We start from the raw sequence: 22,812 nt of genomic DNA, 5'->3' as shown, positions 1-22,812 counted from the left end.
TGACAGCAAACTGACACCTATGCTGCACAGGCGTCAGGTTGCTGTCACCCTGTTAAAAGGACAGGAATATGGGTGGCATTACAATGAGCGTTATTAACTGCTTGCCGACCGTCCACCGCAGATACAGTTCGGAAGGCTGGCTCAGCTGCGCAAACCGACAAATGAGAGTGCGCAGGAGCGCTTCTGGGGGTGTGCAGCCGCCCCCCCCCCCCCTAGGCAGTGGGGATACCGATCCTCGAGGCTGGTGGGTGCGATTGTCGCTAGGCACCCATGATCGCTTCCCGCTGAGAGAGAAGAATGGTCAGCTGTTGTAAACACAGCTGACCGTTGTTCTCTCTGAAATGATCATAGAGCCCCTGTGATCCTTCTATATAGGAACACAGGTCTAATTTCACAAGTCCCTCCCCCACACAGTTAGAAAGCATCCCCCTAGGCTCACACGTAACCCTTTGATCGCCCATAGGTTAACCCCTTCCCTACCAGTGTCATTATTACAGTAACAGTGTATATTTTTAGCACTGATTACTGTAGTAATGTCACTGGTCCCCTCAAAAGTGTAAAAAATTTCAGTAAATGTCTGTCCGCTGCAATGTCGCAATGAAACATTGGGCGTGCAAAATTATTCAGCCCCTTTACTTTCAGTGCAGCAAACTCTCTCCAGAAGTTCAGTGAGGATCTCTGAATGATCCAATGTTGACCAAAATGACTAATGATGATAAATAGAATCCACCTGTGTGTAATCAAGTCTCCGTATAAATGCACCTGCACTGTGATAGTCTCAGAGGTCCGTTTAAAGCGCAGAGAGCATCATGAAGAACAGGGAACACACCAGGCAGGTAAGAGATTCTGTTGTGGAGAAGTTTAAAGCTGGATTTGGATACAAAAAGATTTCCCAAGCTTTAAACATCCCAAGGAGCACTGTGCAAGTGATAATATTGAAATGGAAGGAGTATCAGACCACTGCAAATCTACGAACACCTGGCCGTCCCTCTAAACTTTCAGCTCATACAAGGAGAAGACTGATCAGAGATGCAGCCAAGAGGCCCATGATCACTCTGGATGAACTGCAGAGATCTACAGCTGAGGTGGGAGACTCTGTCCATAGGACAACAATCAGTCGTATACTGCACAAATCTGGCCTTTATGGAAGAGTGGCAAGTAGAAAGCCATTTCTTAAAGATATCCATAAAAAGTGTTGTATAAAGTTTGCCACAAGCCACCTGGGAGACACACCAAACATGTGGAAGAAGGTGCTCAGATGAAATCAAAATTGAACTTTTTGGCAACAATGCAAAACGTTATGTTTGGCGTAAAAGCAACACAGCTCATCACCCTGAACACACCATCCCCACTGTCAAACATGGTGGTGGCAGCATCATGGTTTGGGCCTGCTTTTCTTCAGCAGGGACAGGGAAGATGGTTAAAATTGATGGGAAGATGGATGGAGCCAAATACAGGACCATTCTGGAAGAAAACATGATGGAGTCTGCAAAAGACCTGAGACTGGGACGGGGATTTGTCTTCAAACAAGACAATGATCCAAAACATAAAGCAAAATCTACAATGGAATGGTTCACAAATAAACATAACCAGGTGTTAGAATGGCCAAGTCAAAGTCCAGACCTGAATCCAATCGAGAATCTGTGGAAAGAACTGAAAACTGCTGTTCACAAACGCTCTCCATCCAACCTCACTGAGCCGAGCTGTTTTGCAAGGAGGAATGGGCAAAAATTTCAGTCTCTCCATGTGCAAAACTGATAGAGACATACCCCAAGCGACTTACAGCTGTAATCGCAGCAAAAGGTGGCGCTACAAAGTATTAACTTAAGGGGGCTGAATAATTTTGCACGCCCAATTTTTCCGTTTTTTAGTTGTTAAAAAAGTTTGAAATATCCAATAAATTTCGTTCCACTTCATGATTGTGTCCCACTTGTTGTTGATTCTTCACAAAAAATTACAGTTTTATATCTTTATGTTTGAAGCCTGAAATGTGGCAAAAGGTCGCAAAGTTCAAGGGGGCCGAATACGTTCGCAAGGCACTGTACATATGATGCAGCATCTCACTGTCTCAGTATATCCATCATCACAGCACACAGCACACAGTTACATCTGATGCAGCATCCCACTGACTCAATATTTCCTCCATCACAGCACACAGTTACATCTGATGCAGCATCTCACTGTCTCTGTATATCCTCCATCACAACAGTGACAGCACACAGTTACATCTGATGCAGCATCTCACTGACCAAGCAAGCAGTCATCACAACACAGAGCACCTTTCTATTACAAGTGTCACTCTGTGCTGCTGACGTCCAACCCTGGCTCCTCCCTTCCCACACAAACTTCATTCCCGTTGCTGCTGACATCACTTCCCACCCTAATTCCCCGGCGGCCATCTTTATTCCTGGCAATTGGGCATCTCGTGAAGATTACTGTATAGATAATGTAATACTAAAACTAACATAAACACATGACCCCCATCGGAGTACAGAAGTTAGAACACATTCTAAAAACGAGCTTGAAATAGGAAGTGCTTGACAGTCTGAGTGGTCACTTGACTGACTTCCTGTTGATGTGAAGTCAGCAGTGAAGTGCCCTGAGACTAGTGACAGCCGGGGAAGTGCGGTGATCGGTGGTCCTGGGGGTATATGTGACAAGGATGGAGCTAGCCTTGGTCCTGCTCGGGGTGTCAGTGTGCAGTGTGGCTGGGGTGCAGCTGTGGCCAGTGCCATACAGGTAAGCCATGTCCTTACTAGACTGGACTTCTATCTGGGTACTGTGATGGGCTGTCAGATAATAGAAAGTCACAATTCTGTACTCGGTTTATGTAAATGAAGCACACTAACAAACAAGTCATAGGTGCTTTCTGCCTATTAGACACAATGGGGATGATTTACTAAAACTAGAAAGTGCAAAATCTGGTGCAGCTGTGCATGGTAGCCAATCAGCTTCTAACTTCAGCTTGTTCAATTATGCTTTGACAATAAAACCTGGAAGCTGATTGGTTTCTATACAGAGCGGCACCAGATTTTGTACATGACAGTTTTAGTAAATCAGCCCCCAGTCTGTAATCAATAGAGCCCTCTATAGACAAGATGTCTGATTGTCTGCAGCCATAATGAGAACAATCTATATCTAATAAGTAGAGAAGCCCTTCTTTTAGAGATCCTCAATTCTGGATAAAATGAGAATCACAATTTTTTTGCTTAGACTAAGGCTTCTTTCACATTATCCATCCGTCGGACAGATTCCGTTTTTCTCAGCGGGGGATCGAGCCGTCGATCCCCCGCTGAGCAGGAGGATGACAGCTGTGTCCCTGTGCAGTGTGCGGAGACATAGCTGTCAGTTCCCCATGCATCTCTATGGGGGAAATTGGATGGGAACGGACCGTCGGTCCGTTCTCATCCGATCCGCTGGATGGATGGAAAATAGGGTTTCGATCCATCCAGATTTGACGGATCAGATCGGATGTCAGTGGACATGTCTCCGCTGACATCCGATCCCCCATAGAGATGCATGGGGTGACCGTTCAGATCCGCCAAAAAAAACGGACAGGCGGATCTGAACGGTCTGCCTGTGTGAAAGGGGCCTGAGGATCACGGTTCTTGGTGTAACATCATCTTTCACATTATACAAAAACATTGGGCTAACTTTATTGTTTAGTTTTTTTTTTTTAATTCATTGAAGTGTATTTTTTTCCAAAAAATTGCATTTGAAAAACCGCTGAGCCAATACAGTGTGACATAAAATATTGCAACGACTGCCATTTTATTCTCTAGGGTCTCTGCTAAAAACAATGTATATAATGTTTGGGGGTTCTAAGTAATTTTCTAGCTAAAAATACAGATTTTAACTGTTAAGCAACAAATGTCAGAAAAAGACTAAAGCCCATACACACGATCAGATTATCGAACGATCTGTCGTCCGTTTTTTTGTTGCATGCTAGTCTCATGTGGAAAGTGAAGAGGTTACTTTCATACGAATTTTCCCGAATTCAACTTCAGAAGTGATGTCATGTGTTGGATTGCTTTTTATATGTTCTTTCGTCTCTGAGCATGCCTTAGTCTTGCTCTTAATATTTTTTTCAGACGAAAACTGTACTAATTAAGCGAAAATCGGACGTTGTGTTGATGTACGATAAAACTTTTATAGCCTGCATATCCAGTTTTTGTCCTACGAAAATCCGTAATCAGCTGTCGAAAGCACCATACTAACAATCCGAAAATCGGCAGATCGTTGGTCGGATGAAATTTCCCTTCCGATTTTCTTATCATGTAAACGGGCCTTTAGTCTTTAGGAGGTTAAACTGACCTAATTTACTCACTGACGTTCATCACTTTAATCTAAAAGAACCAAATGATACCATTTTTCATTTTATCTCTCAGCCCTGAGGAATGTTGTGATAAACTTTGCTGGCTGCCTTTTTTTTTTTTGACAGCTGGGGCTGTCAGGTAAGTATTAGGGGGTTGCTGGGGAGGCTGCTACACAGAGAAGGTTTTTTATCTTAATGCATAGAATGCATTAAGATAAAAACCCCTCTGACTTTCCAACTCCTTTAAGATTCTGAGGGTTATTTTATTCGAGATTGCAGTTTTTTTAACCATTAATCGTGCAGCTCTACCTTCTTTATTATGTGACTAGGCCACCTCCGGGGAATTCATACAGCACCTACCACCCTCTTCATAACTCCATTATAGCTTTATATGACAAATGATGGTGTGGGCGGCAGATTTGTGTACCTGTTGGAATCGTAAATGAATGCAGAAGCAAGCATGCCATCCCTCTACAAAGCTGCAGCTGTCACTGAGATGGTGTAGTGGCCAAGGAATTTTGAAGAAGGGTTGGTGGAGACTAATGGTGGTTAAAAAATCATTCGAAAATCTGTCATTTGGTCCAATCGTCCGTTTTTCGTCCAGTTAATGGGCACAAATAGAAAATCATTTTCAACTTTTCAGAGCCGAAAAATCGAAGGAACAGTTTTGAAAATCTGCCGACCGAACGATCAACGAACGATAAATTGAAAGGTTAAGGTGTTTCTCAGCCGACCTGTTTGCACTAGGTATATGTGACAAACTGAATTCATTTATGTCCATTGAACGATTTATCATTCGAAATTCGGTCATTACATGATGGCACGATCGTCTGCTCTCACAACCGATTTTTCGTTTTTCGAATATGAGTTTGCCCGATATTTCGGCTAGTGTATGGTCAACATAAGGCCCTAGTTCTTTTCCAAAAATGCATATCATGTTTTTAGCACATTTTTAATGCGTTGCATTAAAATATAACACAAGGCATGTGTGTTTTTGATGCGGTTTCATCCCCAGTCAAAAATTGGCATGACTCAAAAAGCGCACCAAAGTGCATCACCATTGGCTTATAATGGAAGGAGCATACACAATTTTTTAAAATGCTGCTCACCAATGTGAAAAGTTACAGGGTATTTAAAGGGTACAATTTCTCATGTGCTTTTCTTGTGCTTGAATAGTGCATTTTAGCGTGGCAAAAGTGTGAGCGGGCCTAAGGGACACAGGGATTAATTATTCTGACATAATTTAGTTATATTGCTAATTACAAGAGGATATGGACACTGTAGGCAACGATATAACCAAATTGTCTCTGAATAATTGATCCCTGCATCCCTTAGGCTGGGTTCACATATGCTGCGGCCGCTGGTCACAGCAGGGGGTCCGGTGCGTTCCTGTTCCCAATTCAGGTGCGAATCAGGTTCAGATATTTGCCTGAATTTGCACCTGAACCGGACCAGAAGACGCACAGGACCCTTTTAAAATGCAGACCGTGGCTGTCCTGGAGCTGTGTGAACCAGCTCCTATGAGAGCCAGTCACACTTTCCTGTCATGCGAATTGGATGCAGAAAAACCCACATCTATTTCACATATGTGTGAACCTGGCCTTAGTAAACTCCAAAGAATGGATTTTACGATTATCTAGATTTAATTTACAGTAATTACTTACAATCCAATTAGTTTTCTTTTCTCACCCTCGATTTGGCTGCGGCCATGAAAGATGTGGGCAGCTGAAGCCACCCTGGCTTCATTTCTGGGTTTTCGTGCAGCTGCCATCTCCCGTCTCTACATCTACGCAGTCACGAGGAACATGCCCGCACAGTAGTCCCGTAGATGCAGTTCTGGTAAGGAAATCTAGCGATAATACGAAATGCCCTAAGACTTCTGGGATTAATGACATAGATATCCCAGGAGTCAACGGGCCAGGCTGCTGATGTAGTCGCCTAGGCAAACGCGACTGGAAGTTGAGGGGAAAACTATTAAAAAAAAGGTACTCGCTTTAGAAATTTCAAGATATAACTACCCAAACAGTACAGCACTATAGGTGGACATTACAATGAGGCCAATTATTAAAAATGAGTGGAACTCCGCTTTAGGCTCTGATGTAGGGGGCAGAGTAGGCCTCCAGAAACACATTGGGTGTTAAGGGCCAATTCACACTGACTTGCGCTAAAATGCATGTACATTTCAATCCATTTTAGTCGCGTTTTATTGTGCATTGTGGGGCCCTTAGGCCCCATTCACACCTGAGAAATTTTTTGCTGGAGGCTCCATTCACACTATGGTTATCAGGATCGTGGGCAGAATCACCGCAATTCTGCCAGCAATTGCAAAGTGCCGCAAATCGTGGGGCGCCCTTGCAATTCCCAGTTATTTTCAATGGCACTCAATTCGCGGCATGATTTTCCTGCAATTTGTCGCCCAAAGAATTGCGGTAAAATCGCACAAACAAAATCGCGGGATACCCGTTGCCCTAAAGAAGATCCAGAACTTCCCGCGATTCTGGTTGTATGATTTTACCACGATTCTTTGGGCGACAATCGAGTGTTTTGAAAATAATGGTGATTGCCTGTTTTTGACTGGTACCCTTCCCCACTTCCGGGAAACGGCGCCGCGGCGCTGTCCCTCGGAAATTTGGCCCCCTCCTCCTTCCCCCACTGCCAAGCCAATTCGAATGCGCAGCGAGCTTCACGCATGCGCATTAGAGACCTGCCCGTTAAGCCTCAAGGCTTCACTGCTGGGTTCTCTCACCGGCAATGGCCACTGCACCACCCGACAGCCGATGGAAACATCGGCTGCGGTGCCGACATCGCTGGACTCCAGGACAGGTAAGTGTCCTAATATTAAAAGTCAGCATCTACAGTATGTGTAGCTACTGACTTTTAATTTTTGGAGGGGGAGGGGGAGGGGGAGAGGGAGAGGGAGGCTGGAACACCGCTTTAAGTGGAGCCAAATAAAATTAATTAATTAACCATGTTTAGTCCAAAAACAGTCAGATCTGAATATAATAAAAATATAAAGGCTGCCAGCACCAAAGGATATGATTGTAATCCACAAGGTAATACTAAAAGAATGGGGTGCAGCGCCAATGATAACAATACTACTTAATCCTATTTAAACAGCCATTAAATGAATAATAAATGCAATTCAGAAAAGTCCTCTCTGAAAATATGATGAGAAGAAGTGAGAGAAAGATCCCACGCCCAGGGAAAATATGTCAAACCCAGGGGTCACTCCACCACTGTGCTCAAGTTAACTGCTAACTGGAACGATTTGACCCTCAAATTATAGAGTGGTCAAAATCAGCACGTAGTAGGATGTTCCCAGGGATCCTTACTGAGTATAGCAATTATCCAGTCCCTCATGAATGGCCAAAAAGGTGGCGTGCTTGTATCGATGATGATATGACAGAATGGTCAGCCTCACTAATCTCCTTATGATGTATGGATAATCACCAAGCAGTGTGGACATCCAAATAAGAAGAACTCCAATAGTGCAGTATGTAGACTTTTATTGAAAATAAATAAATATAGCAACTCGCATGTAAGCAGATGACTCCGAACATGGACAAGCAAGATGGCCGCGGCGTGTGTGTACTTGCAACATGACGTGGACGTGTTTTGTCATCAATAGGACGTTGTCAAAGGCGCCTTGGACAACGTCCTATTGATGACGAAACGCGTCAGTAATCCACTTCACGTTGCAAATACGCACACGCCGCAGCCATCTTGCTTGTCCATGTTCGGAGTCATCTGCTTACATGTGAGTTGCTATATTTATTTATTTTCAATAAAAGTCTACATACTGCACTATTGGAGTTCTTCTATTTGGAGGTCCACACTGCTTGGTGATTATCCGTACATCATAAGGAGATTAGTGAGGCTGACCATTCTGTCATATCATCATCGATACAAGCACGCCACCTTTTTGGCCATTCATGAGGGACTGGATAATTGCTATACTCAGTAAGGATCCCTGGGAACATCCTACTACGTGCTGATTTTGTCCACTCTATAATTTGAGGGTCAAATCGTGCCGGTAAGCAGTTAACTTATCCTGAGCACAGTGGTGGAGTGACCCCTTGGTTTGACATCTTTTCCCTGGGCGTGGGATCTTTCTCTCACTTCTTCTCATCATATCTTCAGAGAGGACTTTTAAGTGGAGCCAAACCCATCAATTTAACAGTTTCAAAAAACAGTTACATTCCGGCACGGAATGTAACTGTCCCTTTGCTTGTGCTCTCAATCAAACTGTCTATCAAATGGCTGATTTCATAACTGATCACGTCATGGCAGTTGAAGGCCAAACATAGGCTAATATGGCAGCTTCCATGGCTGAAGACGATAAGAGGGCTTAGTTCCACTTTTTTACTAACTTTTTGATTTGTTAGGCCTCACGCACACTGGACATTTTTTTCTCCTAGGGGTGTCTGGCAGTTTTAGTTTTTTTCTACGTTTAAACGCCCCTAAATGTTAGCCTATGTGTCCATGCACAGATAGGGGTTTATTTACTAAAGGCAAATACACTGTGCTCTACGAGTTGCTTTGGATATGAGGGGAATATCAGAAATAGGGGAAGCTCTGCTGATTTCTATCATTCAATCATGTGCAAGCAAAAATGCTGTTTTTGTCCTTGCATGTCCCCCTCAGATCTACAGCAACTGCACTTCCAAGTGCACTTGTGGTGCACAGTGGATTTGCCTTTAGTAAATAACCCCCACAGGCTTTTAGAGTAGTTTAGAAGCAGGAGTGTTTAGAGACAGAAAAAAGCCCACCAGCACAGTGCGTCCAGGAGAAGCGGTGTTTTTGCAGAAATGCATCCAAACGCATCAAGTGTTTTTTCTGCCAAAATGCCACTGACAGCCACCTAAGAAAGATAAAGTAACATCCAATGTGCAAGGCCAGCACTCCGGCTAGGCGAACTAGGCAGCAGCCTAGGGCGCACTCCTGTCTAGGGGTCGCAGGCACGGCCGCTGTCTTCCCTACTAGCCTGGCCAGGGAACACGAGGGGAGAGAAAGCAGCAGGCATGGAGGACATCTGTCAGGGCTGTGGAGGAAGTCAGCAGCAGCTCAGCCTGTTAGGAGCCAGCTCCTGGGAGTCAGAGGACAGCTTGGGCTGCAGAGGAGGTGGGCACCATGTGTTAGGATGGAGGAGAAGCTGCCCTGGGGTAGGTGATCAGGCTGTGTGTGTGATCTGTCCCCCCCTGTGCCTGTGCTCTGTGATCTCCGGGCTGTACAGTTGTCTGTGTGATCACTCTGCCCCGGGTAGGTGATCAGGCTGTGTGTGTGATCTGTCCCCCCCTGTGCCTGTGCTCTGTGATCTCCGGGCTGTACAGTTGTCTGTGTGATCACTCTGCCACGGTCCGTTCAGCCTCTGACAATCAGCAGTTCAGCACCCGGCTGTAGGCACTGCTGAACCTGCCTAGATTCAAACTGTCTATGGCCGGCTTTAGGAAGAGGTGTTTGGAATCAAAACTGAGAAGTAAAGTAATTGATGCACAATGCACTATTTATCTTTCATTTTGGCTTGGAATTTGACTTTAATATATAGATAAAGTAAATGCATACAGCAGGTGACATTTGTTTTTTTCCATACAGTACATACTCAAATTGCAGCAATTCCTAAAGTTCTTTTTAGAGTAACCTTTTAATTTTCTTATTATATGCAGGCGCTTTGACTACCGTCCTAAGACAGATCCCTACTGTCAAGCCCAGTATACATTTTGTCCTACTGGATATGCAGATGGCTCTATTCCCTTGATGAAAGATGAAGACACCATTGAGATTTTTCGACTACAGGCACCAGTTTGGGAATTCAAGTATGGCGATCTTCTCGGTCATTTTGTAGGTGTATTTATTAATTTTTTTACACATCAGAGATCACAAAAATGTAACAAAATTTAGTTAATTACATTTCTTTTGCTAAAATATTAAAATTTCTGCTTTGCATTTGCTGACTGTGGAGGCAAACTCCTTTAAGGCTTATATACAGTGGCAGTTTTCAGTTAGGCAGTCACTGTACTAAAAATTACCTGCAGATAATCACAACTTTCTAGCAATCTGTAGCCATCTGGATTTGTTGTCTAAAGCCCCGTACACATGGGCCGAATGTCAGGTGACATCGGCCCGTTTAATAAAAACCAGCAGACGTTCGGCCAGTGTCTGACAGAATGCTGGCCAAACAATTGTGACTGCCATTGTGCTTGCAATGTTGAAATATGCTCCGTAACCTTCACCTAATGCCTAGTACAAACGGGCTGACCGTCTCTTGATCAGCGCCCTCAGAAAAAAAACTCATTGTGTACCAGATCTCACACACACTGGGGCTTTTGTAAATGTTTTTCTCCTGGCAGATGAAAAGCAGCTTAAAAAACCTGCCGCACCTTTGCAAATGTGTTTAGATGCGTCAAGTGCTTGGGCATTTATTCATTACATTGGCCATGTTTAGGCACATTTTGGCATTTTTTTTCAGCCATGACGCTGCTCTTTTGAACGCATAAGTGATAGGTCTTTTTTTTTTTTTGCCTGTGTGCATGGATACATAGGCTAATGTAGGGGGGCGTTTAGAGGCAGAAAAAAAACAAACATCGAACATCTGTAAGACAGGCATTTTTGAGCTCAAGTGTGCATGATACATAAGGTCTTTGAGCTTTTTTTTCTCCGCCTCTGAGCTCCTCTCCACGCTAGCCTGTGTCCATGCAACTGTAGGTGTTTACAGGAGTTTAGAGGCAGAAAAAAAAAGCTCACTTGTGTGTTTTAAGAGAGGAGCGCTTTAGCAGAAAAAATTGCCCGACACACCTAAACGTGTGTAAACGCGCGTTATTGCTAGGCTTTTTTTAGCGCTTGATGTTTTTTTTATTTCAATGGTCAGAATAAATTAATATTCCAGCCAATGAAATTAATAAATGATAAATATCCAACAGTGCTACGCTAGAAAAAAAAAGGCAGAGCCTGTTTGTCCATGTCAGACTGTGGCCATGAGATCTTTTGAATGCCTGTAAAGTTGGCACAGCTGTTTGTGCCTTTCTTGTGAGTACACATCATTTAATAATCTTTATGGTGATTCTTAATATATGGAGAGCACTAGATATTTTTTTCTGCCTTAGGCCCCTTTCACACAGGCGGACCGTTCAGATCCGCCTGTCTGTTTTTTTGGCGGATCTGAACGGTCCCCCCATGCATTCCTATGGGGCATCAGATGGTAGTGGAGACATGTCTGCTGACATCCGACCCGATCCGATCCGTCAAATCTGGACGGATGGAAACCCTATTTTCCATCCGTCCAGTGGATCGGATCGGATGAGAATGGACCGACGGTCCGTTCCCATCCGATTTCCCCCATAGAGATGCATGGGGAACTGACAGCTGTGTCTCCGCACACAGCGTAGAGACACAGCTGTCATCCTCCTGCTCAGCGGGGGATCGGCGGCTCAATCCCCCGCTGAGAAAAATGGAATCCGTCCGAAGGACGGATAGTGTGAAAGGGGCCTTATGTGTGAACCATCATCGCTTATCTGAGGAATTAGAGCCAAAGATCTTCACCTGATTGGAGTTATCCCCATTGGGGAACTGCTTATGGACCATACACACTATAAGATTTTCTGAAGACTTTTTCCTTTAGATTTACCAAAACCATATAATATGAGGTCAAACCTAAACACTTTCAATTTGTATGCAATCTGGCAGGCCCTTTCACTACATAGAAAAGGTAAATCTGAAGGAAAAAGTCTTCAGAAAATCTTATAGTGTGTATGGCCCTTTAGTCTGACCCGCTGGTGAAACAAGGGTCAGATAGTGAGGTGAGAGGCTCATCTGAAAGGGTGGTGGGGAAGCACTGAGCACTTTTTGTTTGCGGATTTTGCACAAAAATATTAGCCACGGGTAATTGTCACTATTAATATTTGTCTATATGGACTACTTTTGCACCATATATTTTCTGTTAACATTTTTTGATGTAATTTATTGATTATAATTGTTAGCACTTTAGCACTTTTTTCTGGCGCAGCACTGTTGGATATTTATCATGTTGATGTGCTGTGGAATACACATTTAGTGTTAGAGGCCGGATATTTATGCACTTTATATATTTTGGGAATTTTCATTTATTATTGTTAAGATTGCGCTGATTGCATAATGAAATAAATTAACGCACAAGCACTTGATGTGCCTATATACGCTTGAAAAAACACAGCTTAGGAGGGTTTTTGCAGCTGCTTTTCCCTAAAACGTCTTTCAGGACAGCACCTTAGAGAGAGATGGCTCCTCCCTCTCCTCATCAGGAAACACCCCATCCACCAGATTTTAAAAGGAGGCTTCTCCCACCATTCATCAGTTTTTGTGTTTCCTCCGGCCGAGGAACACCTCTGTGGGGAGCTGGGCTCTTAAGGTGCTATCCTGAGAGACCGGGCTTCCTACGTCCACCTACCCTTTTTTGGAGACGATTGCTTCTCCCATTCACGCGACCGACTGCAGTGCATGGGCTCCTTCTTCCTCTTCAGTGCTCTAGGCTGAGTCAAGACCCCGCAGAGCACAGCCCTGGGAAGGCATCTTGGAGGAGCGGAACGATTTTTCTTAGGTTTCCGCCGCCTTTTTTTCAAATTTGCCGCCATTTCTCCGGATCGAGTGACGCTCGTCCGGACCGGAAGTGAGGTTCCGGAAAGGGCAGCGTTCTGCAGGGGGCGTATGGCGTCATTTCCGCCGGACGCAGAGGAAGAAGGGAGGAGCAAGCTGGTGCCTTATTCCGGATCAGGTCCAGTGCAGGTGCGCTTTGGTCTCCGGAACCGGTACCGAAGCCACGGGTGATACCGCTGCCAAGCAATGGAAGCTTCTTCAGCGAGTGGGACAGGCACAGGCACCAGTAAGGCCCAGGTAAGGGGTATCTTTATATGGCCTATCTTACTGTGGGGTCTCTCTCCATCCCTTTTACTATCCCCCCCGGTGGCTGGGGGCCTGTCAGGGCACATGGGACTTCCCTTTAAATGTCTTTCTGTGCACCTTGGTGACCCTGAGAATCAGGCTGACTCTTAAGAAGCATGTGTATGTTTTCCCATTCATGTCTTCCAGGCTAAAAGCTCTGAAACTGTTTTCAAGAGAAAGTGTCCTTCATGCAAAGCAAAGTTGTCGGAAAGTTGGAAAAAGACACTTTGCCAGGGATGTATTGATGCACTAGTAAAGGAAGAAGCATCTGCAGTTTGTGTCGATTTAGTCGCATCTGTGAGGAAGGAATTGGATGCTACCATCCAATCTTTTCGGTCATCCCTACAGGACCCTGCCCTGAGTCAGCCATCAGCCTCACTGTCCTCTCAGGGTTCACAATTGGTTCCTTCGGTGGGGACAGAAGGGGTTCCTTCCACCCAAGGAGATAATTCCCCCTCACATTCCAAGGAGGATTCAGAGGAAGAAGAGGGGGGAGGGGCACAAAGCAGGCCCACTAAATACAAACTATCCTTAGAGCAAGTGGATGGTCTCCTGAGGGCAGTTTACATCACCCTGGGTCTAGAGGAGGAAAAGAAGGAACTGTCCCTACATGACAAAATGTATGCAGGCTTGGAAGAGCCTAAGGGCCGTATCTTCCCAGTGCATCAGACCATCTCAGATGCAATAAAACATGAGTGGGCTGAACCGGAAAAGAAAACCTTCTTCCCTAAAGCCTTTAAAAGGCAATTTCCTTTTGATGAGGACCCAGGAGCTCCCTGGAATAAGATGCCAAAGATTGATGCAGCCTTCTCCCAGGTTTCTAGGTCAACAGACCTAGCATTTGAAGACATGGGAATACTGAGGGATCCCATGGATAAGAAGATGGACCAGCAACTTAAGAGATCCTGGCAATCCATCATGGGGAGTCTGAAACCTGCCATGGCAGTAACCTGTGTGTCCAGGAATCTGGAATACTGGCTTAGCCAGCTAAAAGCACACATCACAGCAGACTCACCTAAACAGGAAATTTTGGATTCCTTTTCCACGCTCTCCACGGCCATAGCCTTCATTGCTGACGCTTCAGCAGAGTCAGTGAAGATGACAGCAAGATCTGCAGCTTTATCCAACTCAGCCAGAAGGGCTCTTTGGTTAAAGACATGGCCTGGAGATACAGCTTCTAAAAATAAGCTGTGTGGACTTCCTTTTCAAGGGGATCTACTATTCGGGCCTGGGCTAGACTCTGTTCTAGATAGAACAGCAGACAAAAAGAAGTCTTTTCCTGTGAAGAAGAAACAGGCAGCAAAGAAGCTTTTTCGACCTCAAAAAGCTCAGCAAAATAGCAGACCCCAGGAGAAGAGAAGAAACTGGTCGACACAAAAACCCAAAGGGAAAGGAGGTGTTCTCTTCCATCCTCCTGTGTCAACCAACAAAACACAATGACAAGACATTGCCGGTGGGAGGAAGATTGAGGGAATTCCTCCCCTATTGGGCAGCCATAACAGAAAATCAATACATTCTGGGTATGCTGTCCCAAGGCTACAACATAGAGTTTTCAGAGACGCCACCCGAAAGGTTCTTTGTCACAAACCTCCCAAGAGATGCAGAAAAAGCCCTGGCTATGATGGACCTGTTAAAGGACCTGAGGCGACAGGGAGTTGTCTGTCCAGTTCCAGTGGAGGAACAACATCAGGGATTTTATTCCCACATATTTTTGATAAAGAAACCATCGGGGGATTTTCGTCTTATACTGAATCTGAAACCATTAAACAGGTCAGTTCTGTACAAAAAGTTTCGAATGGACTCAATTCTTACAGTCAGAACCCTGTTAACAAAAGGATGCTTCATGGCATCAATCGACTTAAGGGATGCTTACCTACATATCCCTATTGCCCCTCGCTCACAGAGATTCCTAAGGTTGGCAGTAAATCTGGGAAAGGAAATGCTCCATATCCAATTCAAAGCACTCCCTTTCGGGCTATCATCCTCCCCTCGTATTTTTACGAAGGTAATGGCAGAGTGTCTAGCTCCCCTCCGCCTTCAGGGAATCTCTGTGGTGCCTTACCTGGACGACCTGCTTTTCTTTTCCCCGTCAAAGGAAAAACTTCAAGAGGACCTGCACAAGGCAAGAGGTCATCTAGAAGCTCTGGGATGGATAGTGAACATCAAGAAATCGAATCTCACACCGGCTCAGCGGGTTCAGTTCCTAGGGTTTCAGTTATGCTCTGTGGAACAAAGAATCTTCCTACCAGAGGACAAACAGGTCAAAATACAGAATTTGGTAGCAAGGCTACAAACAAATCAGTGGTGGTCGATCAAAGAGATCATGTCAGTCCTTGGAAACCTGACTGCATCAATTCCAGCTGTCCAATGGGCAAGGCTGCATTTTCGACCTCTCCAATATTTCCTCCTCAGAATCTGGGATCACAATCCAGAGACTTTGGACTTAAAGGTAAAAATCCCCACCAAGGTCAAGAGGTCCCTTTGGTGGTGGAGAAATCGGATAACCTTGTCTCAGGGTTTGGCCTGGTCCTTCCCGGCAGACCAGAGGTTAACAACGGATGCCAGCAGGTGGGGGTGGGGAGCCCACTGGAACCAAAACCTGGCACAGGGGGTTTGGTCTCAGACCGAGACAAGAAAATCCTCAAATTGGAAGGAATTAAAGGCAGTCGGCCTAGCCCTAACTGCCTTCTCTCAAAATCTTCAGGGGACTCATGTTCAAGTCCTTTCAGACAACGCCACTACAGTGGCATATCTAAACAAGCAAGGGGGCACAAGAAGCAAAACCCTACAGCTTTTGGCAACGGAAATTCTGCAATGGGCGGAAAGGCAGTTACTTTCCTTGTCAGCAATCCACCTAAAAGGTACACTAAACAGTGTGGCGGATTATTTAAGCAGGCAGAAGATCCGAGAAGCAGAATGGAGCTTGAACCCAGAAGTCTTTATGTTGATAACCAAGACTTGGGGAAAGCCAGAGGTGGATCTGTTTGCAACGAAAGAAAACGCAAAACTTCCACTTTACTTCTCACTCCACAGAAACGACAACTCTCTGGGAGTAGATTCCCTGGCACATCCCTGGAGGTTCAGGTTGGGGTATGCCTTCCCCCCCTTCCAGCTCATTCCGTTGGTATTGAGAAAAATCCAAATGGAAAGAGCCTCAGTGATCCTGATCACACCTTATTGGCCCAAAAGGGTTTGGTTTTCGACTGTCCTTCAACTATCAGTCAAACCTGCTTTTCAGCTCCCTCTTCGTCAAGACCTACTGCTTCAAGGTCCAGTCTATCATCCAGAAGTGGAAAAGCTAAAGCTCACCGCCTGGTATCTGAGGAGCAACTGCTGAAAAGGAAAGGATTTTCAGACGCATTAATTGCTACTCTACTTTCCAGTAGGAAAAAAGTCACAAGGAATATATATGCAAAAGTTTGGAAGACATATAATACCTGGTGTGAATCGAAAGATCAAAAATTGAACAGTATTACTTCAATTTTGGAGTTCCTACAGGAGGGCGCAGGAAAAGGTTTGGCAGTAAGTACCCTCAAGGTACAAGTTACAGCCCTGGGGGTATTCTTGGAAAGGCCCATTTCTTCAGAATCTTTAATCATCAGATTCTTCAGGGCCCTTACCCGCTCCAGACCAGTGCCTGTCAGAAGCTTCCCCAAATGGGACTTGTCGGTGGTCCTTCAGGCCTTCACAAAGGAACCTTTTGAACCACTAGAAACGGTTACACTAAAAAACCTTACCCTCAAGACGGTCTTCTTGGTGGCAATAACATCAGCAAGAAGAATCAGTGAATTACATGCTTTATCAGCTATCGAACCTTTCTTGTCCATATATCCAGACAGGATAATTCTCAAGACGGATCCAGGGTTTCTCCCAAAAGTAGCTTCAACGAGAAACCGCTCACAAGAAATTGTGTTACCTACCTTCTGCCCTAATCCATCAGGAGATAAGGAAGAAAGCTTTCACTACCTAGATGTAAGAAGGGTTCTTATACACTACTTGGAGGTTACTAAAGAGTTTAGATCATCAAACTCTCTTTTTGTTCTTTTCTCTGGCAACAAAAAAGGTCGCCAGGCATCAAAAGGATCAATAGCCAGATGGCTCAGATCCGCTATTTCAGAGGCTTACTCCCAAATGAAATTGTCTCCCCCGCAGGGGATCAGAGCTCACTCTACTAGAGCGTTAGCCACTACATGGGCAGAGAAAGCTGGTGCCACTCCAGAGCAAATCTGCAAAGCGGCTACGTGGTCAAGCTACTTTACATTTGCAAGACACTATAGGTTGGACCTTTTGGCAGCTGAAGATCAGGCTTTTGGCAGAAAGGTCCTGCAAGCTGTGGTCCCTCCCTAAATTGAGTAAGTCTCGATAATCCTCTCTAAGGTGCTGTCCTGAAAGACGTTTTAGGGAAAATTCAAGTTAGACTTACCGGTAACTTGTTTTCCAATAGTCTTTCAGGACAGCAGGAGGATCCCGCCCTATTGTATAAAATGTATTGCTGTGATTAACCATATCTGTTTATGTGTTCCAGCATGGGCCGGAGGTACTCTTCTACAAACTGATGAATGGTGGGAGAAGCCTCCTTTTAAAATCTGGTGGATGGGGTGTTTCCTGATGAGGAGAGGGAGGAGCCATCTCTCTCTAAGGTGCTGTCCTGAAAGACTATTGGAAAACAAGTTACCGGTAAGTCTAACTTGAATTTTCTTCTGCCTGGAAAAAAACATTTAGAAGAGCCCCATGTGAATGAGGTCTTAATGTAGTCATCACTAAAGAATAAGTGTTATCATGCTTATCTGAGAGTATTTGTGCACAATGGCATAATGCTGCATAATTATTATTGGTAAACATGGCATGATGGTTTAACAAATAATGGGGTACAGACTCTATACATGGCACAGTAACAGAAATCATAATGGACGCCCGTCCTTATAAGATACCTATCTACTGTCTTTGGAGGGTAGCTGAAGTCGCAGTGTGGCTGGGATGATTGTTCCAATTCTCTGTAATGCATGCTGTGTTCTAATGTATGGTCCTACCAAGTGCCTTTAATTTTAAATGTAGCAGTTGACACTCATAAATATGTTTTTAGCATGGAAATGAATTGCTGTGACTATTAAATATGGACTATTTATAAACTGTATTTATACACTGTAGGGGTCAACTTCAAAACATAGAATAGACCCCAGTATACGGCTAGACCTACCATTCCCACCAGCTTATCTTCTAAAATGCCACATTCTGGGTGGCGGGTAAACTCCATCCACAATTCCTCCCTGGACCTAAAGTGGGGTGTTTATCATAACACATTGCTATGGTAGACTTGATTTTAAAGACAGTACAAATTCAAAAATGTTTCTTTTATCAAGAGAAGTTATTGTTTTTTTTTTCTTTTCTTTTTTTTTTTCTTTTAGAAAATTATGCATGATGCTATTGGATTCAAGAGCTCCCTGACTGGGAAAAATTACACTGCAGAATGGTATGAGCTTTTCCAACTTGGTAACTGTACATTCCCTCACCTACGGTCTGACGTAGAGGAACCATTCTGGTGTAATCAAGGAGCAGCCTGCTTCTTTGAAGGGATAGATGATGAACACTGGAGGACCTATGGAACTTTAGTTCCAGTAGCAACAATCTCAGGTAAAGATACAAATGTTAAACAAAAGTTCGATGAAAAAACTGCTGGGACAGGAATGAAAAAGGGGGAGGGGGACTTTAAATGAGATTGCAAGGTTTTGTATCTCCATCCCTGTAATTGAAAGACAAAAGGAAGGTTTGGGACTTTAAATGAGGTATGTGACAGGAATGAGGATGTTTACTTACAGCAATCATTCAGACAACTCCTTCATGTTCTAGCCAAGCCAAGAAAATTGATCGCTAAAATCGGAGTGTTTGCTTTTTGCAGCTCCAATTTCTGGCAGTTATTATACAGCTCTTCAACAACAACAAAGAAAAATTCCCTGCTCAACTTATCAACCAGCCTGTGACAAACTGAATTGTCCTGTTTAACAGTTCACGTTAAAAACAGGGGTTTAATTTGCACACATTTGCAAATAAATGCGTAAGCTGCAGAGGCCGCAACAAGACAACCAAGTTATTATATACCACATCGCAGGTTACGCAAGCCCAGTCTGTAATGTTCCACTTTGAGGAAGTTTGCCGTTTTCGATCGCACTTGTACAGATTTGTCTAGGTCAGTGATGGCAAACCTTGGCAACCCAGATGTTTTGGAACTACATTTCCCATGATGCTCATGCTCTCTGCAGTGTGTTTTTGGATCATGGGAAATGTAGTTCCAAAACATCTGGGGTGCCAAGGTTTGCCATCACTGGTCTAGGTTATGTACATTATTTTGCTTGCCTAGTGAGGTGTGACTTGTAGGCACTTGGAGAATCTACTGGGATTCAAGTACCCATCACTGTTTTTGTTACACAATGACTATTGTACATATCTCAGGAACAGCACCCACTCAGGACAGTCAATGGTTAGTGGGAGCTAAAAATGCCCTGTCAGTGTAAGTGGGATTACTAAATGCCCCTGAATGATTGGGAGTAATAATGCCCTTGGGGCAGTAGGAGGAATGTTACTTGGGTTTTTGTGGTTAGATTAGATATTAGAGCTAGGAATGTACAAAAAAACCATAGGGAAGGATATCACTCCATCTGATGTGATGAACTGCTCTGCATTCTAGCGCTGGTCACCAGCTACCAGGCCATTCATAATCAATGGTACCTCACCACACCACATGGAATGCACAGGGGTAATAGGGCTGATTAAGGCCCCTTTCACACAGGCGGACCGATCAGATCCGCCTGTCCGTTTTTTTTTTGGCGGATCTGAACGGTCCCCCCCATGCATCCCTATGGGTCATCGGATGTCAGCGGAGATATGTCCGCTGATATCCGATCCGTCAAATCTGGAAGGATGGAAACCCTATTTTCCATCCGTCCAGTGGATCGGATGAAAATGGACCGGTCTATTTCCATCCGATTCCCCCATAGAGATGTATGGGGAACTGACAGCTGTGTCTCCGCACATAGTGCTGAGAACAGCTGCCATCCTCCTGCTCAGCGAGGGATCGGCGGATCGATCCCCCGCTGAGATAAACTGAGTCCGTCCAACGGACGGGCTGCGTGAAAGAATCCTTACTAAAGTTGAAGAGTGCAAAATCTGGTGCTGCTGTGCCATGTAGCCAATCAACGTCTAACTTCAGCTTGTTCAAATAACTTTGACAAAAAAACCTGGAAGCTGATTGGTTTCTTTGCAAAGCTGCACCAGTTTTCACTCACCAGCTTTAGTAAATCAACCCCAATGTGTTGCCAAATGTGTTACCTTAATGTGACTATTTGTATGGGCCCTATAAAGTCAGTCAAACCTAGTAGTTGTAGCAATGAGCTCCTATATGTAGCATTAGAAACCAGCAGGTCAGTCAAAAGTTAGATGCGGATGCTGGCCCCTTCCCAAGCCTTATTTAACCATTACATGTTTAGCAGATGAAAATCTAATTTCTCATACTTTTCTTGGATCGTAACTTAGTTTACTTCTCTTTATTATAATAGGTTCCATGTTTAATCAGTTGGCAAAATGGATAAAAGAAGATAACAACACTGGCATTTACTATGAGACATGGACTGTGAAGGAATCGGTGGCAGCTAACTCAACATTGTGGTTTGATTCCTATGACTGCAGCAAATTTGTGCTACGAACCTACCAGAAATTATCAGAGCTTGGCGCCACCTTCAAGAAGAGCGTTCAGACAAACTATACTCGCTTGTTCTTGTATAGTGGAGAGCCTGTGTACCTGGGGAATGCAAGCTCCATTTTCGGCCCACATGGGAACAAGTCACTAGCAACTGAGATTCGCAAGTTTTATTTCCCTTACAGACCGCATCAATCATTTAAAGAGCTTCTTTTGAGCATCCTTGACGTTTATGGGAAATCTGTGTTACAGAAGACATTTTATTTGTTTTATAATTTTGAATATTGGTATTTACCTATGAAACCTCCTTACGTTACAATAACATATGAGGAAATCCCTCTGCCATCCAGATAGGCTCTGACTTGTCTGCCATATAAAACATTCCATGTGTCTTTACCAGTGACTGGCTCTATTGCATGCCAGTTGTGACTTCAGAAGGACTAAAAGGCATAGTCAAAGTTCAGTTTGGTAATAAAAATGGTATACAAGTGAAATATGCTACTCATGGGCGTCCACAGAACTTTTTTTAGGGGGGGGGGGGCAACATTTTAAGGTCACCCATGCTCTGCCACTTTTCAACAATGTCATGAAGGGGAGGGGCTTAGTCATTATACTTATTCTGAGTATTTATATTTAAAAAACAAACAGCAGCATTTATTTTTAAAGCATTTGTTACCTAACAAAAAAAAAAAGAATTCTAATAAAGCAGTTATACAACACAGAGCTTTGCTGTGTAATTTGGCCCCTTCTATTACCTAAAATACCTGGCTGATCCTACTATCTGTAAACTGACCATGGTATACCATGACTGCTAAGCCCTGGCACTGTGGTCCGTTCACTTGCCTCTGCCATCCGCAGCCCTCCTGTCCTCTCTCCCCCTCCCTCCCTGCCTGTCTGCTCCTGTGTCAGTGACCACCCCCTCCCCTCCTGCTGCTGTAGTTTTATTTAAAGTTTCATATCCTTGTCTACAGTCTGTTTAATAATCCTCTGTGCCCCTGTGCCTGTGTTTTTTAAAAATAAGCCATTCTTTACAAATTTCAGAGCGCTGCTCACGTGACCCGCCACCTCTCTCCCCCTCCCCTCCTCCTCCCTCCCAACTGACATCAGTGAGGAATCCTTGACCCGCCCGCTGCAGGCAGCTGTCAGACGAGGAGAGGAGAGACCTGATGGGTCACGTGAATGGCACTCGGCCCTCTGAAAACTGGTAAACTACGGCTTATTTTTTTAAAACCCATACACAGGGGCACACAGGATTATTAAACAGACCAGACAGGATGGTATAAAGTGGCTTAACAACCACTTGAACGGGGAAGTTGAGATTCCAGGGCGAGGGGGGGGGGGGGGGGGAATGCCCATGATGCTACAGTATTGCATATAATTCAACAAAGCTTGATCCATTATCAGTAAATATAATAAGTCCCATTTCTTTCATATTTATTACCATGCTCAGTAACCATTCTCCCCTTTAAACAATACATAAGATTTACTAAAACTGGAGCAATCTGGTGCAGCTGTGCATGGTAGCTAATTGGCGTATAACTTCAGCTTGTTTAATTAGGCTTTGACAATAAAACCTGGAACCTGAAGGGTTTCTAAGCAGAGCTGCGACCAGATTTTTCACTCTCCAGTTTTAGTAAATAACCCCCATTGTGCCAACCATACCAATCAATCACACTTTTTTTGCTTTTAATGTATTTCCTTCCAAAAGAAAAGGTTTTCTAAAAGCTTTAGACAGCGGTTTCTGGACAATCAACATCTGCCTTGACACATTCCATGCTGAATGGATTAAGGTTACTGAGATACCAGCAGGGTTAGAAATGCTGGAACATGTTCCTGACACTCAGAGGTTTGGGTCTCATGCACACTGGATATTTTTGATGCTGCTCTTAGGGGCATC

General features: G+C 44.3%; 1 protein-coding gene across 1 annotated transcript; it reads left to right on the top strand.

The window, feature by feature from the left end:
- The first annotated feature begins 2,618 nt into the window (after positions 1 to 2,618).
- On the top strand, positions 2,619 to 21,340 carry CLN5 (CLN5 intracellular trafficking protein). Its single transcript, XM_082246609.1, has 4 exons — positions 2,619 to 2,739; positions 9,979 to 10,153; positions 18,631 to 18,856; positions 20,776 to 21,340. Exons 1-4 carry the CDS (start codon positions 2,663 to 2,665, stop codon positions 21,267 to 21,269), a joined length of 972 nt encoding a protein of 323 aa, XP_082102735.1. The 5' UTR covers positions 2,619 to 2,662; the 3' UTR covers positions 21,270 to 21,340.
- The last annotated feature ends 1,472 nt before the right edge of the window (positions 21,341 to 22,812 follow it).

The sequence above is a fragment of the Pelophylax lessonae genome, assembly GCF_965119305.1.
Source record: "Pelophylax lessonae genome assembly, chromosome: 2".
NCBI classification, from domain to species: Eukaryota; Metazoa; Chordata; class Amphibia; order Anura; family Ranidae; genus Pelophylax; species Pelophylax lessonae.
This window is presented reverse-complemented; position numbering and strand designations above follow the sequence as displayed.